General features: G+C 33.3%; 1 protein-coding gene across 1 annotated transcript; it reads right to left on the bottom strand.

The window, feature by feature from the left end:
- Positions 1 to 3,049: 3,049 nt before the first annotated feature.
- LOC114750591 (uncharacterized) lies at positions 3,050 to 11,303 on the bottom strand. Its single transcript, XM_028939188.1, has 8 exons — positions 11,229 to 11,303; positions 10,611 to 10,713; positions 7,263 to 7,321; positions 6,872 to 7,174; positions 6,194 to 6,415; positions 5,063 to 5,176; positions 4,002 to 4,409; positions 3,050 to 3,205 (listed from the first exon to the last, which is right to left on the bottom strand). The coding sequence occupies exons 1-8, from the start codon at positions 11,301 to 11,303 to the stop codon at positions 3,095 to 3,097; spliced, it is 1,395 nt and encodes a 464-aa protein (XP_028795021.1). The 3' UTR covers positions 3,050 to 3,094.
- Between the last annotated feature and the right edge of the window lie 6,501 nt (positions 11,304 to 17,804).

Here is a 17,804-nt window from a genome sequence, read left to right as displayed (position 1 = left end):
ATTAAGTATAATAATAATTGAATTATGCACCCATATATCCCATAAAGTGAATAATGCTAGTTACTTTAGAGAAATTCACTGATGCAGAGAAATTTTACTGTTTGTTTAATAAATAATTTTAAGTTTTATTAAAAAAATTCAAAAATGAAATTTTACACAATAAAAAATTCCTTTCAAATATATAAACTATCATCTGAGTTTGAGGGTTAAAAAACCATTTTGAATCCATAAAATTCATTTCAAAAAAAGTTCTCCTTTAGGGAAAATTAATCTACATATGTAACTATCCCATGTTGGCAAAAAAAAAAAAAATAATTATCCCATATATCACTAGAAAAAAATTAATATTCTCCTTTGGGAAAGTCTCTTAAACTTACGAATCATAAATCGTTAGGATTCAAGCTCTGATATAGTGTAAATACATTAGAAAAAAGAGATCATAGAAGTAAGAGAGAACCCTTTTCAGGATAGAATTTAAAAAATTGATTGAAAGCACAATTGTTGTCTCTATATATATTATCAATCACATCAAGTTGAGGAGTCTCAAACCTAATATATTATCCAAATGCAATTGGAGCTGCTGCATTAGTTGGTCATGAAGCTTATACAGTACCACTGACATTATTAGTGATCTTAAGGACTCAAACCATGGTAGAGGGATGGAATGGATGGAGAGAGAGGCGCTGATGCAAGGAATTGAAGATTTAATCATTAAATTGAATTAAGAATTTGAATTTAAAATTGAAAACGAGTGGTCAGAGAGAAAAGACAGGAGATTTAGTTAAGGACAATTTAATATTTTCAAATTTATATTTTAGTATTTAGTCCTTTTTAGTAATTACGCTTTTTAATATCATCTTCAATAACTATTATTCTCTCTAGGTTCTTCCCTCTAATTTCCCCTTCTTTTGAAGGGGGAAAAAAACTACTCCCCCTCTCCTACTATAATGCATTTGTTATCAATAAAATATATATTAATTCATCATTGGTGGATATGAAACCAAACATCTACCATCACACTTCATGAATTCACCACCAAGGCTCTTACTTTTCCTCTTTCTCTCCCTTTTGCTATACCGGGTGTTCTGCCATGACCATATGGGCATCATGTCTCTCTTTTCCTTTTCCATATACATAGTGTTTATACTTATGAAATTAAACAGTAGACATGTCGGAGACACCACCATAGGCGTGTATATTTTAGGTTATATTCCTTTGATCCACATGTCACTTTAATAAGAAACAACTGGTTTCCTAAGATAACTTCATTATATTGCATCTAATATGACCACAGGATGTATCTGTTAATAAGATAGTAGATGCTGATGTATGGCTATGTCATATTGTCAAAATAAAAGGATATCAATAAAATGATTGGACCTTCCTAAGACTTGCACGTACGACAATGTAGTAGAGATCCACCGGCTTCCCATTTGTGGTTTTATAGCACACACGTACTGTATGAATTACATGCCACCACTACTACAAAAAAGCCTATTTTCATTTGCTCTAGAGGCCTTTTTTGTTTGTTTAAAGGAGACGTGAACAAATGAGACGTCTATTTCTAATAGATGAATATGTAAATAGATGAATCTGTGGCACTATATTCGTTTGTTTTGGTCAGAACAAACGAATATAGTGACTTTTTTAAAAAAATGTGAAATTATTTACATTTTCAGTTTTTTACCATAACTTGTAATTCTAAAGTGTATGAAGCAAAACCAAAACAGAGCAACAATGATAGCAATTCAATATAACCAAATCATGTAACAATAACATCTAAATTAGCTTAGTTAAGGAAAAAAATTTAACACCTTAACCCAGTCATATAATGTATGAAAATTTAAAATTAGAAAATCTAATGACATCCTAACTTATTTGAATAGATATTTTAACTTTTAGAATCCTATACCTTTTTAAAATTTATTCCAACAAATTTTCTCTCCCGGACATTTTTACAACCACCTTATGTGCATTAATATTTAAACAAGTTTAATATGCTCTTAATCTTAATATATTTTCCCAATCACTATCATTGCTTTCCAAAAGCTATTATTCACCAACAATCAATTTAAATAGAAAATTTTCAACCCCAAAACACCCAAACAATCACTTTCAACACCCATATAATAGTCCCATACAATCAAAACACTCAACACCAAACCACATAATTTACTTTGCTTTTTGCAAAGCTAAAGCCGTGAAAAAAGAAGGAAAGAGTGTTGTCAAGCACACAAGAGAAAAGAGGAAGAGCTATTTGGCATTTAGAAGAGATGCTGGTCATGGAATTCATTGTGTCATCAAGCTGTTGCATCCCCGAGAAAGAGGAGGAGGAGCTATTGTCAGCCAAGAAGGAGAAAATAGAATAACACTAGTTATCGCATGAGAAGAGAGGAAGAGGGAGAAGAGAAAGCTTGCACAGAAGAAGAAAATGAGAAAAAGAGAAACTGCTGCTATGACTCACTTTGATCTGATGAAAAAATGGTGCTGCATTCTAAAAATTCAAAATTTAAAGTAAAATTTTTTTCATCTGTTTGCTTAACAAATGAGTAGATATCTACATACTTGTTTATTACAGTGTAGCATAACAGACAAATATGTATATACAAATTCATCTATTCTACCATAACATGTAAGTATAGTGGCTTTTTTTTCTCAGTTTTAAAAAACAGATGAAAATGAGAGACGAAAAATACCTCTTTTGTAGTAGTACATGATATTACTTTTATCTTGTAAAAGTGTACTCGTTATAATTTTTATTTTAATATTTTTGTTCTATTCATTTGAAAATTAGTGGCTTTTTATTTTAATATTATTTTGGTTAAATATGAATATATTTATATATTTAATCAAATTATATTATTTTGATCATTACCGGTTTTACTCTAGCTTTAACTCCAATTGAATCACGAATGCTCAAACAACTTCCTCAACTTTGTCAATGAAACATGGGCTCTGCTTTCAGTACCATGCTTGCCACAATTGATATTATTATGCTGAAAAGGGATTGCTCACATAAGATCATGGAATAGCGTATCTAGAAAGAGAAAGGCAATTATTTATATATATGTATATATCTATATAAACACAAGCTTCATTTCAATACAAAAGACGAATTAGGAGTGTTTGATTTCATTTCTGTTCTTCTGCTTCCCAATTGCCTGTTATCTTTTCTGACACCGCTTGAACCATCTCTTTTGCTTACCTGCACCAGCTTGGAAATTGTATGCATCAAGGAAGAAACTTTTGATGGTCTCCTAGAAAGAGGACTTTTTTAAAGATGTCCCTTTTTATGTGGCATGCACAAATTGATATTTAATTAATTCCCCTGAAGCAGGGGACATGTGAAGTTGGCTGAAGTGAATAATGATAGGCTACAAATTATTGAAATTGTTCAGATCAGACCACGTGGCAAAGGACGATTTTAAAATTGATAGAAATTCCTTAACAGCAGCATTAAATTAGATTTATGAAGGAATGACCGTGAGGTCCCAAATAGTTAGGTACTAGAAGGTTTTAGGATTAAGGTGCAAACTTGTCCTAAAATTTTTTATTCATGAGCAATGTTACCCTGAAAGTGCTTTTGAGTTCAAGGTTGCCTCGAGAGTGATAAAATAGAACAATGTTACCTCATTACTATTAAAAATATTAGCAATCAAACGTTAATTTTTTAGTAGTCAACATTAGGTTTTTAATGAGATGAGGCAACATTTTGAAACTTCCAAATAACATTGAACCCAAAGAAAAAAAAAACTTTTGGAGCAACATCACTTCTAAGGAAAAACTTTCAGGGTAAATTCACATCTTAATAGATGAGTTGTAAATATGATTCAGATGGTTGCAAATATGAGTCTCAGTTGCAACTCATTGGGAATGACTTTTGAGACTATTTGAGACTGTCATATTTACAATTGATTGTTCAACCAGATATTTTTCCACTGTTATTATCAATTGTTCTTTTAGGGATTAATTAAGAATGTCATTTCCTCTTAGATTCATACCTTGAAATGCTCTTCAGGGAATTGATGATAGCTTGGCACGGTTTTCCTCCTTGACACAGTCCTTCTTCTGCCTTTATGGTTGTTCTTTTCTTTTGTTGCTGGTGGAAGAATGAGTTCATGATCTTTTTTTAGTACTTCTTGTGAAGATGTGGAATTGATGGAGTAGTTATCAAATTGAAAAGGCACTTCATTGGACCCACAGCTCTCTTTTTCTTCCCTGGCCACATCTAAAAACCTCTTCCTCACTGTAAATATCTGGTGGTTACTACTAAGGCCATGGCGGCTTTCATCACCTGATGCAGTGTCTGGAAGGCGAGTCGCCATCCACCGTTCAAGCCAACTCCAACTCATGTTTGGTTCTGCGTTGCTGTTATATTTGTTTGATTTTCTCTTCGAACAGATTCGCAGCTGCAGAAAACAAGATATTTCAGTCCAACACTTTTATGTTACAAAGTTTTGAGTCTTTCGAAAAGGAGCAGAGAAAAACTGGAGAGTATGTAATGAAGTTATTGAATGAGATAATTTTAATTAACATTCTATCTAAAGATTTGGTCGCTGATATAACATAATATAATGGTACCGTGTGATTCATGTAATCAATTTCATTTAGTGAGATAAAAATTTTATTATTATTGTTCCAATCCTAAAAGTAAAAACTAGATAACAAATTATAAAAATTAATTAAATTAATTATTTGTAAAAAAATGAGTATTGATTTTCCTGAAATGCTTTGTTTAATCATTTGAGTTAGAATTTACCCATTTGATGTAAACCTCTTTAATATATGCAATCAATCACTAGAAATACTTTTATGCTACAAAGAGAAATAGTTTGGAGGGAAAACTATAAATTCACGAGACAAAATAGATTAAAATTTTATACAAAATAAAATCTCTCAACTAACTCTTATATTTGAGAATGGAAAGAATATCTTCATATATAAACTCTGATATATTAACTCACTAATATTTAAGAATTAACATTTTACCCACCAAAAAAGAATTCTAAGAATGAAGTTGAATGAGTTGAATAATATCAGGATAAAATTGTGTAAGTTGTACTTGTTGTGAGAACGCATAGGCCAGTGCTCTCTCTCTCCTGGTTGTTGCTTCCATTCTGTTCTGCATCCTCATTTTTGAAACATAGCTACTCACAGTGCTGTCATCCCAATCTTCCTGAAAGAGATATGAGCCCAACCAATTTATGGGCCGAGTCTATACAAGAAATAGGCCCAATGATTATTCACAAGGCCAGCAAGACAGAGACTTAAAGAAGCAGGCCCAAGGCTCTCCATGATGAGGGTGGAGTAAGAGGCCCAAGGCCCAATTTTGGTTCTGTAACTAGGGGATAATCCCACATTGTTGAACGTTTTGGACTTTACATACCAAGTGCAAAAACCCATTTTTATTGTGGTTAAAATAAAAATTCTAAGCTAATCCCATGACTTGTGTGGATATAGTCTGTATATAAAACTTTTTATACCGACTTTTTCTACTCTAGTTGCTGATAGACCAGGATAGCCTACTGTCGCCCAACTTATTTATGAAAATGTCATTGGTCACACTTTCTATCCTCTCCTCCTCACAACAACTAGTACAAAATATTACCTCTGATCCTTAATATAAGAATTAAATGACAAATTTGAGAAGGTTAAGAAAATTATTTGAGTTGATTATTTATAATAAATGTGTGTTGTTTTTCCTATACTATCCTCTTTTATCATGCACATTGTCATTATCTCTTAATGAGAACACCTACAATCAATTCCAATATTTCAGGAAAAAAAATTATAAAATGCTGCCTAACATTGTCATTAGGAGACAAAATTAATCTAAGTCTTATATTTAAAATCAAATTTAACTCATAACTAGTTTTTATACTAAGAAATGAAATTACTATCATAGTTTTTCCTAAGTGCTGCCTAACATGGCATATGAGTATCAGATACAATCAATACTCTGACAAAGCTTTATTTATTTATTTGGAAATAATGGGATGTAGTTACTCAAAAAAACAAAAGTTACAAAAGAGACAGCGTTGGAGATCCAAAAAAAAAAAAAACCAGATGTTGCAACACCGTACAAGTTAAAATGAGTGCTTCCATATGTTAGTATACGTGCGTGCTTAGCTGCAATAGAGTTTTATTTTTAAAAGAAATTGGGAATAATGCTTTATATTATATTATATGGTACCTTTTGCTTTAACACTTGGGATCTGGATCTGTGCTGAGATCTGTTATGGTAAACAGTTCCTTTTTCTGCTTCAAATGGATAAACTTCAATGGAATTCCCAGTTTGAACTTCAATTGATGTCCCCATTGACTTCCCATTTGGACTTCCTATCACCAAACTCATCATCTCCTCCTCTTCCTCCTCTTCACTTTTCTCTCTCATTCCTTCATTTTGGCGCCTCCTCTGAAATATGCAACAAACATACAAGTAATGTTAATCAACTGCTCTCTTCGATCCTAAAATAAGAGATGGTAGAAAAATTTGCTTTAATTATAAATATAAAATTTCAATATACTTTATTTTCTAAACCTATAATTTTTTTTTCTAAATTCTTCCTGTTGATTGCATATATTAAATGAGTTTTTCATAAATAAAAAATAATTTTCAGTACAAATGATCGAAGGAAATGCCTTAAAAAACCATTTGTTTTTTTTTTACTAATACCTAATTTAATAATTTTATTGATCTCTATAAATTAGTATCTAACTCCGATATTTGTGATCGGGGATCGGGCAATACATGAATTCTTCATGCCCAAGCAGTAAAATTCCTTTTCTATCAAGCAATTTCCACACATTTACTCTGAGCATATCTTTTGAATATGTCAAGTAATGTTATTGTTAAGTGTTGTTTGCTAACCAGAAAGGCTCTATATGCAGACTGAATCAGAATAGCTGCTTCTTCTTCATTCAACAATTTGGAGTCGGGTTTTTTCCTTTCACTCTCAGTCACATTATTCTCCACACAAGTTTCTTCACTTTTAGTCTCTTCTCTTCCTGCTGACAAATCCTTCTCATGTATAGGCTGTGAAACCGTTTCCTCCGAGCTCTTAACCGACGCCGAATCCTCCTCGGCGAGCACCGAATCGAGCTCATCACCACACAAGTACGATTTTACAGACACCCATCTCCTCTTCTCCACACCATTATTATTGCTTCTCGCCTATCAGCATTAGGAAGAACTCAGTTTTTGAGTCAGAATTGTGAGGAAATATAACTGTTTGATGCATAAAAGAGAGAGAAAGACTCACTTTGGTTTCATGATGATGAGTGGATCGGCTTCTGGAGAAAACACTCTTTACCAATTCGCCTGTGAAACCCATCACCACTTTGCAAGTCCAGGAAAGTTTTTGTTATGAATAGTGCTTAAATAGAAATTGTGGATAGCTTCATTAAAATATAGGGTACATTCTCAATTATTGTCACATTTCGAAAGGTTGATTAAAACAACCGTTAACTTTTTCATATCATATGAAAATCCACATACAAGCTTACTTTTTTTGTTTATGAAACTTTAAAGGATATAAAATTATGGGGGACACTGAGAAAGACACAGAATCCCTTCAAATTTACTCATCCTAATTCAGGATCCCGAAATGGCCTTATTACAGTAAGTCTTCAAGAACTAGCATGAGACTAAATTTTGCAGTAAAATTACCTAAATATCTTCAATTTGGAATGATAAAATAATTTAACAAGGAACCACTGATAACAACGATTAAGGCAGTGATAACTTATTTCAATGAAATTTCTTGGTGAATACTAATGACAACAAGAGTTTTATGAGTAACAATTTTAACTTAGCAACTGATGAGACAATAATTAAGGTAGCACCAATTAATTTTACTAAGGGCATTTAGGTCATTCCACAAAAAATTATTTCTAGAATAGTTCCTAAGGATTTCATAGGAATTAAGCTATTTAGAAGGACCATTTTGGGATATTAAATTATGAGGAATAACATTTGAGCACCAAAAAGGAAAATTAATCTCATTTTAGGATTAAAAAAAATTTAAATGAGGACTAAATGTCCTTTAATGGTAACTAAATACCTTTTTAGTTAAATATCTTCACTTTTTATTTTTTATTTTATAATGGGAAACATACACAAATTAATAATAGAAATTAGTACCAAATTGTTGGATGCAGCGAAAAATTTTGACAACCTAAATTTTGTTCCTTTTCATCATAAAAAATAATATCACATTTTCTCTTATACTCTCACTTTGCTATGTACTAATTCTCAACTCATACCCTTCTTTGCATAATAAAGTTATTATATTTATGGATAGTTCTCAAAATCATTATATATATATATATATCTAATGAAAAAGCTCATGCTAGCTGAATATACAAAGTTAGATCATGACCTGCGAGAGCAGGATTTGCAGAGCTGGAAGAAGGAACCTAGAGATAAGAAGGAAGATAAAAGAAGGTGAAAATTGAGAGAGAGAGAGAGAGAGATTAAAAAAAAAAAAGAGATGGGATTTGAGTGCTCTTTTGTGTTGTTGGATGTACTTTTGGCACATGGGAGGGTTTAGGAAAGATGTAGGCTTTTTATAAAAGCTTTGCTTGTTAATGGAGTTATGTCCATTCTTTTCTTGGTATTGCTGGCTGGCCTTATGCTTTCTCTGTCCTTTGAGATGCTTCTTTTTCCCTTTTTTACTTTACTCATTACCTCCCTGTTTTGGGACACCATGGGAAGAAGGCTTGAAATTTAGCACAAGCAAGAATCATTTTATTTGCCAATTGCATCTAGCAAGATGCATCTAACTTTTTTTATGATGTATTTAACACTTTGATGTCATTTTTTATAATACTTTTATCACACTAATATTATTTATAGTGCATCAAACATCCTAAATCATAAATAAAATTAGAATGTTAGATGTAACTAAATAATAAAATCAGGAGTATTAAATGCACCATGATAAAATGAAGGTGTCAAATGCCGCTGAAATATAACACTAGTGCGCTAGATAATATTTTACCATGTAATATTTGTGCCCGTGCCAGACATGACTTATTTTTCAGAATTATTATTTTCAAGTATTCGTTGAGAGTGTAATTTTAAATTGGAGATAATTTATATCTTAATTTCTTTCAGAAAAATTTTACGGTTTATTTGGGAATAATTATTGATTGAGAGGCCTATGAATTAAAAATATATATTACAAATATCTTTGTTTGAATTTGTACCCCCGCAATGGCCATCATACATTTCAAGACTACTAGACATGTTCCGCACACTTGTATGAATTTTGATAAATATATTTTAAATACAAAATAGTGTTTGTTTTCATCTTTCAAAAAAAAAAATTCTATTTTCAAATTTTCATTTCTCACTAGTATTTTAATTTAGCCGTTATAAAATAGTTAAGGCCGAAATTTTACCTGATGTGCACTTGAGAGACGTTATATAAAAGTCTGACAACAATTTGCAAATGTCTATTAACTGGGGAACGTTGCAAATTAAACAGGAAAAAAAACCAAGGATGTAAATAAAATTAAAAATGACAGCCAATTGGATGAAGCTAAAAACATATTCGATAAAAAAAAAAAAAAAAAACACGCGCGCGCGCGCGGAAAAAGTAAACCTTATTGGGCGTGACAATCTTAAAATTGACAGTGTATGAATATCACCCGTACAGTAATACCAAATCCTCCCTTCACTGTTAAATATTAAGTTAGTTAAAAAATTTATTTTGATACTACGTCTCATCCTAATTATCCGTCCTAACTATAAAATCTTGTTTGTAGACTACAAACAAAGTCTTATAATTAAGACTGGAAATAGTATTAAATATAAAATTTTAATTCATTTTATCTCTCAACTTATAATTTTTTCATGAACTCTCAGTATTAATTGAACATACTAAACGAGTACCACCAAATGCATGATTAAAAAAGATACTTTTAAGGTAACCAACACTTTTTTTTACATATAACTAAACTACTTTTTTTAATGCATGTGATTTAGTTATTTAATTGCCACATTCAAGACAGAAGGGAGTAAGTACTCAGGGCTTTGATGAGCCCTGGATGCAAAGGGCTTTTTTCACGCTTCTAAGGAATTAGAAGAGACCTGAGCTTCCGCAATTTGATCAGATCAATAAGAGGTGTTATCATAAGAACAGAAGTAAAGGAGGGAGATATTGGTGGAGGACTGAGTAGAATCCCCAGCACAGAGCTAGGAGGCATCCATGCTGGAGATGGAGCTGGCCAAGAGCTTATAGATTACCCGAAGATCTGGTTCAAGGCACACACTCAAACTCGAACTCAACCTCGACCTTAGCAATGTAAATAAACCGTTTATTATGCTTTAGATAAAGAAACTACGGCTAAATTACCCACAATTAAGCAGTAAACCATAATTAAACTCCGGCCATGGTTTTTGTATTGATCCTTCTGGCTAGTTTAGCTAGGGTTATATCCTTTTTTAAGATGAAATCAACAGCTACATGAATTCAAGTAAAAGCACAAACACATCAATCCAATTATATTCCAGATTGGTCATTTCATGTCTACTTAATGTAACACAATACTTGTTGGAAAGATCTATTTAAGTAATGAAGGATGACAACCCAACTACCATGAACCTGGAGCACCGGCCGTTGGGTTCCTGAATGCGGCGAAGTCCCAGTATGTTTTCAGTGAGAACGGTGGGAAAACAGTACAGCCTTCTTCCGTAATTTTAGATATCTGCAATATAAAAAATACTCATATGGCCATAGATAATAGACTCAAATAGATGAAGGAAACAAAATAATTTAGTAAATATCATGGTCTTGTAGTGCGCTTGTATCCAATGACAGATGCTTTTCCCCCCCCCCCCCCGGGGGGGGGGGGAATCTCCACAGGACTAGGAACATATATAAATAACTCCATTTACCGGTCATATCGACCATACAAATTCATAAGATGAAAGATGATGCATTAATTTTTAGAAAAATATTAAAAAAGACCAGTATATATCTTGTGGAATGTGGACATTCCTACCCTTTAATCTTTTCTACCAAAACACGTGTTAACCTGTATAATATTTGGCTCTAATTCCATAATAATTGCTCGGGCTGACATAATCCTATGAAGTATTAGTATAATGATCACTACATAAAAATCATTACAAATCAGTATGCTTTCAAATTATAACCTTGCCCCTTCATGCTGCATTACAAATCACTGTAGGAGAATAATGCTCTTAATTTATCACACACACGATTCTCCCTTCTTTCCTCACAATACAGGATCCTAACAGGAAGGAGAAAATCATGATTCAATGCCCCCGCCATCTTCTTATATTCTATAGATAACCAAAACTAATCAGAATTCTGGGAATTATCAGTATACTGCAAAAGAGACAACTACCTAGAAAACTATATCTGAAGTGTCACGAAAACGAAAATTCTAACAACCCACTGAGGGAGAGGAAAAATCAAAGGGAACATATTAGATAAACTGCTCAAGATATTATTAGCATGGTGCATGGCGAAAGGTCAACTGGTATTCTAGTGCTAAGTGACGAACTAACAGTGTTACTAACAGTTATAAGTTGATAAGATACCAATGATCACATATAAAAGGCACAGAACTTGTAGGAAGGTGGCAGACAGTGGGCTGTATTTTGTTTTTTGTTTTTTGATAATGTGCAGGGAAGAAAGTTTATATAATGGGAGTGAGAGCACTGGCACCAAATCACCTATAATGAAGCATAACAACCATCTCATACCACTAACACCACTTTGCATGTTTTATGGTTTGCAACAAGAAGAATTATCCAACTCAGTAGGGTTGGCTTATTTACAGTTTAGCTTATCTAAAATTAAATTTTTTAAATCCCAGCACTATAAACTTGACTGGTAGAAGGTGAATGATTTTGGCTTGTAGTTTTTCCTTGACTAGATGACAGTCAAGTTCAATGTGCTTTGTTCGCTCATAGAAGGTAGGATTAGCTGCAATTTGAAGAGCAGACTAGTTGTCATAGTATAAAAGGGCAGCAACTAAATAAGCAACATCAAAATCATTCAAAAGATAGAGTAACCACTGGATTTCACATGTGGTGGAGGCCAAAGCACGATATTTTGCTTCAGAGGAAGAATGAGACATCGTGGCCTGCTTTTTGGCTTTCCAGGAGATAAGAGATGAGCCAAGAAATATGGCAAAACCAGCTACTGATCATCTAGAGTCCATGCAACTTGCCCAATCAGAATCACTGAAGCCTTTGAGTTTTAAATCAGAGGCTGAAGAAAGGAAATCTTGCACCAGGAGAAGCCTTGATATAATAGAGGACTCTATGTGCAGCTTGAAGGTGGGTGTCTCTTTGATCAGACATGTATTGGCTGAGCTGTTAAGTGACAAAACTAAGGTATGGACGTGTTGTTGTAAGGTATTGCAAGCGCCCAATGAGTTTCTTGTATAGTTGAGGACTTTCTAATGGCATTCATTTGTCTTTGGATAACTTGAAATGAGGATCTATAGGTATGGAAGTGGGTTTGGAGGCCAGATTGGAGAAGTTCCAGGGAAAACTTTCTTTGAGAAAGAAAAATACCCTCTTTGGAACGTGCTAGCTCAAGACCAAGGAAATACTGAAGTTCTCTAAGGTATTTAATGGTGAAAGTCTGTTCCAGCTTCAACATAATAGAGTTGATTTTATTCATATCATTGCCAGCTAAGATAAGATCATCAACATATATGAGAATGACTGTAAAAGAAGAATTAGTAGCAGTTTTGTAAAACAGGGAATGATCAAAGGAAGATTGTTGATGTCCATAAGACAATAGGGTAGAAGAAAGTTTGGAGTACTACTGCCTGCTTGCTTGCTTGAGACCATATAATGATTTTTCTAGTTTGCAAACCATGTCAAGTCTAGGAGCCGAAAAGCCCTATGGAAGATCCATATACACTTCCTCATGTAGATCACCATAGAGGAAGGCATTATTAACATCGAGTTGGTAAAGAAACCATTTCTTAGCAGCAGTAATGGACAGTAGCATTCTCAAAGTAGTCATCTTTGCTATTGGGAAAAAAGTATCAAAATAATCAAGACTCTCAGTTTGTATATAGCCTTTTGCTACAAGGCGAGTCTTATATCTCTCTATATCACCATTGGCTTTATATTTTGTTTTGAAAACCCATTTACATCCAATTGATTTCTTGTCGGGTGGTAAAGATGTAAGAACCCAAGTTTGGTTCTGTTCAAGTACTTGGATTTCTGTATTCATTACATCCCGCCACTAAGAAAAGTTTTCTGCTTGGTGATAGGTTTTTGGATTAGGTATGGTGGAGACAGCTAAGACAAACTGTTTATAAACAGGAACAAGAGAGGAATAGGATAAAACAAAAGATAAAGAGTAACAAATGTGTGCAATTCCTGATGACTGATTAGTGGTAGAAATAAGGGCACAATGGTAATCATACAAATATGTAGGTGGGTGATGAGAATGAGTGGAGCAGCAACTTGGATGGGAAGTAGGAGATGAAAGATCCGGAGAGGGAGTTGGAGAAAAAGGTTGGTGAAAAGGAAGAAGGGGAAGGTGAAGTAGGCTGTGAAAGTGGTTCAGAGGAAGATATACTAGCAGTAGCTAGAGAAGGAGACATAGAATCATCATCTAGGAAAGATGAAGAAGGTTGAACATAGGGTAATATAGGTAGGGAAAGAGAAGATAGGGTGGAATCAGTTTTAAAAGGAAACACAAGCTCATGAAAAACATCTCTGGATTGGAAAATTTGATTAGTCTGTAAATCAAGTAAGATAAAATCCTTGGAAAGTGTATGGAAAACCAAGAAAGACACACTTCGTTGCTTTAGGGTCAAATTTTAAACAGTTATGAGTTAAAGTAGAAGCAAAACAGAGAGAACCAAAAACTTTGAGATGAGAGTAAGAAGGTGGTGTATGAAAAAGTTTGTCAAAAGGCATGAGATTTTGGAGGATAGGAGAAGGTAATCTATTAATGAGGTAAGTGGCATGTAAGACAGCAAAAGACCAGTAAGGCAAAGGAATACTAGATTGAAAAACTAAAGCTCTAGCAACATTTAAGATGGATTGGTGTTTTCTTTCAACAATAACATTTTGTTGGGGTGTGTTAACACAGGAGGTTTGATGAATAAAACCTTTTGATTGATAAAAGTCAATCATCCAAAATTCAGCACCATTATCAGAACGAATGATTTTAATGGAGGGGGAAAATTGATTTTGAACTAGCGCAAAGAAACTAATGAGATGATTATGAGTCTCAGATTTTGTTTTCATTAAAAATAACCATGTATACCTAGAGAAATAATCAACAATGATAAGAAAGTATTTATAACCTTTAGTCGAAGGAGCAAAAAATGGACCCCAAATATTAACATGAACTAAATCAAAAATTTTATTAGTGGAGCTCGTGCTTACAGGGAAGGATAGACGTTTTTGCGTTGCAAAATAACAAGTGTCATAGATAAGGGGATGGGAAATACAAGAAATATCATTGTACTATTTGTACAATATAGAAAGAGCATAATGAGAAAGATGTCCCAAACGTAAATGCTAAAGAGTATTAGCTGAGGTGGAAGAAGTAGTGGTCGTAGAAATCTGAGAGTGAGTACGAGAGCGAGACATGTCTGCATGGAGCAAATATAGCCCTTCAAAATGTTTAGCTGAACCAATCATCAGAAAAGGATTGAGTAAGATTATCTAACACCAAGAAGATGAAAAGAGGAAGAAACAGTTAATGACAACAGTCAATCGAGAAACAGAGAGTATGTTAAAAGGAAAAATTAGGGAGAAAAAGAACATTATGTAAAACCATAGAAGAAGATATGGGAACAGTGCTAGAAATGGCAAAAGTTGCGTAGGAACCAGTCGGTAAACTAACTTGAACAGGAGATGGAACTATAAGAAGCAGACATCTCTAATGAATAGCAAACATGATCAGTTGCACCTGAATCAATGATCCAAGTAACTATAGATGTAGATGAAAAAGAATTGCATTTACCTATGGTTGGAGGAAGAGAAGAGGCAGAAAGATGGTTGACAGAAGGAGTCTAGGGCAAAGCAAGCAGAGCAAGAAGACGTTGATATTGGTCTGAAGACAATTGCAGTAAAACAGAAGCAGTAGAAGGAGTAAGGACCAAGGGAAGCTTAGCAGTATGAATATCTTGAACACTACCAGAATCTTGAGATGAAAAATTATTTACCTTAGCAGGAGAACTAGATCAGAACTTGAAGCCTAGAGGAAAACCATGTTTCCTATAACATGTCTCTTCTATATGTCTTGGTTTCCTACAAAAGGAGCACTTTTTTGAAGATCCACTAGTAGACTTAATTGGAAGTCGGTGTGGAGCTTTGGCTAGCAAAATCTTTGAGTCAACAAGAATCAATACAGAGGGAATTTCTCGTTCTTGCTAAAGAACTAAGGAGAATACTCAATTGATGGGGGGAAGTGGATCGAGAAGCAAAATCTGTGATTTGACGCTACTGTATTGCTCATTGAGTCCTTTTAAAAATCAGATTATATAATCCTGGTCCCGGTGAGTTTTAGCATTGTTGCCTGAGCCACAAGTGTAGGACTCAATCAGCCAAATATTAGATAATTCATCCCGGAGAGTTTTTAGGCAAGTATAGTATTCACTTACGGTAAGGTTGCCTTGTTTGAGATTGAAAATTTCTTCCTAAAGCTCTGCAACTTGGAAAATGTTGGATTAAGAGTATCCAGACTTCAAATCAGTCTAGATCTCAGCAGCTGTGTCAAACCAAAGAGTGCTCCTAGCAATCGTGGGAGAAAGGGACTTTGTTAGCCACCCTTGAACAAGGTTGTTGCAGTGTTCCCATGCCGGAAAGAGTTTACCAAATGCCATGGGATGAGTAATCGATCCGTCAACAAATTTCAACTTATTCTTTGATAGTAAAGCCATTTTCATGACACGGGCCCATCTGTGATAATTCGAGCATCAAGTGGAGGAGAGACGAGAATGAGAGCTGAATTTTCATTCAGGTGAATGTAGAAGGGGCTTGACGAGTCAGAGGAAGAATCAGAGTCGGACGCCATGAACGGAGCTTGGGAAGAACGATGGCGGAAAAGTCAAGAAGCGGAGAACCCGAGAAAGAACAGAAAGAGAAAAGTGTAATCAGAAAAGACAAAAACAGGCTTGGTACTGGCTCAGGATACCATGAAATTGAACTCTGGAAAAATGACTTGCTCTTTATTATTGATAAAAGGGATATATATATATACAGATGGGTCTATGAGTATTTACATAATAGAAAATGTAACTAATTTACAATAGTATAAATTATGTAATAGAATATCTATGTTATACTTGACACTTTTAAACATTATAGATCATCGATCTTAATTGACTTATTATTAAATTTTTAGGAAACAGAAAAACCACTCTTGCCTGGCAAGGCATTATTCATTGAAACAGTACTTGTCTAAATGAATATAGAATAAGTAATAACAATCTATAACAACAAATAAATTTATTTTTATATATTAAATTGAATTAAGTTTAGTTTAGGGAAAATTGCCCATAGATGTCTATTTAGAGAATTAGTTGCCTAATAATACCTCAATTCAGTGTTATATGTTTTCGTAAAATCAGGCCTTTTCCATATTTCAGATGCCAATGAACAATTAATTTTCCAAACAAATATCTATGAGCAATTTTTTTCTATGTATATTGTTAATAATTTTTCTGCAAATAATTATGATAATACTCCTCCGATCCTTAATATAAAATCTATTTAACTAATTTAATTAGATTAAGAAAGTTAGGTAAATTAGTTAATTATAAGAAATATGACATGTTTTTCCAAAAACACCATAATTATCTTTTTTAATATCCACTCTCCCTCTTCTATTTGATTATGGTTGAGAGAGTATCCATAGGGGTAATTTAGAAAAATTGATAATATATGAAAAATAGGTATTATATTGAGGATCAAAATCAACTCAATAATTAAGTCCTATATTAACCAGCGAAAGAGTATAAAATTGTGAAACACAACATTAGCTTTTTTGAATCCAATATAGTTTCAATTGTCTAAAGGAATCATACATGTCAAGATATTATTATTGATGAAACAAAATTAGCTTTAACTAAACTTTCCTTGGGAAAAATGGAAAAGTCACCCTCCTCCTTTTTCCAAAGAGGTGGAAAGCGACGAGGGAAGCTGAGCTTTGATGTTTCTTGTAGTTCGTTGTGGTTGTAATAGTGTCTATTTTTATTAAAAAAAAAAAGCAAAAGCAAAAGCAAATGGTGCATGATAAAAAGCGACAAAATTGGCTTTAAGTAAACTTTCCTCGGGAAAAATGGAAAAGCAAAAGCAAATGGTGCATGATAAAAGCGAAGGGGGGGGGGGGGGGAGGAACGCGGGTGTGTGGAGGGGCAGAACACGCCATTTGAAGTGACGTGATACTGACTATAAGACAAAAGGGAAAAAAGCCAAAGGAAATTAAAAGGAGGAAAAATAATCAAAGTGGAATTAGTCTCAACCTCGTATGTTTGTAATACTATTATTCAATTATTAATATAAAAGTTAGTTTAATATTTAATTTAATTCTAAATATAATATATCAATCTATTTTATCTCTTACATTTATTTTTTTTCAAAAGGTAGTTCAGGTAGTAGTTATAAATGTTAAAAGTTTTATTAAATGATAATTTTAACTAATACACATAATTATCACGAGTATTTTAAGAAAATCAACACCTATTTATTATAAATAACTAATTTATCTAATTTTTTAATATATTTAAATTAATCAATTAGCTCTTATATTAAATATTAGAGATAATAATAATTAATGATG

Source organism: Neltuma alba, unplaced genomic scaffold (assembly GCF_004799145.2).
Source record: "Neltuma alba isolate B1F8T4 unplaced genomic scaffold, ASM479914v2 tig00006538_pilon, whole genome shotgun sequence".
Classification (NCBI taxonomy): Eukaryota; Viridiplantae; Streptophyta; class Magnoliopsida; order Fabales; family Fabaceae; genus Neltuma; species Neltuma alba.
The sequence above is the reverse complement of the archived record's forward strand: the minus strand, read 5'-3'. Positions and strand labels throughout refer to the sequence as shown.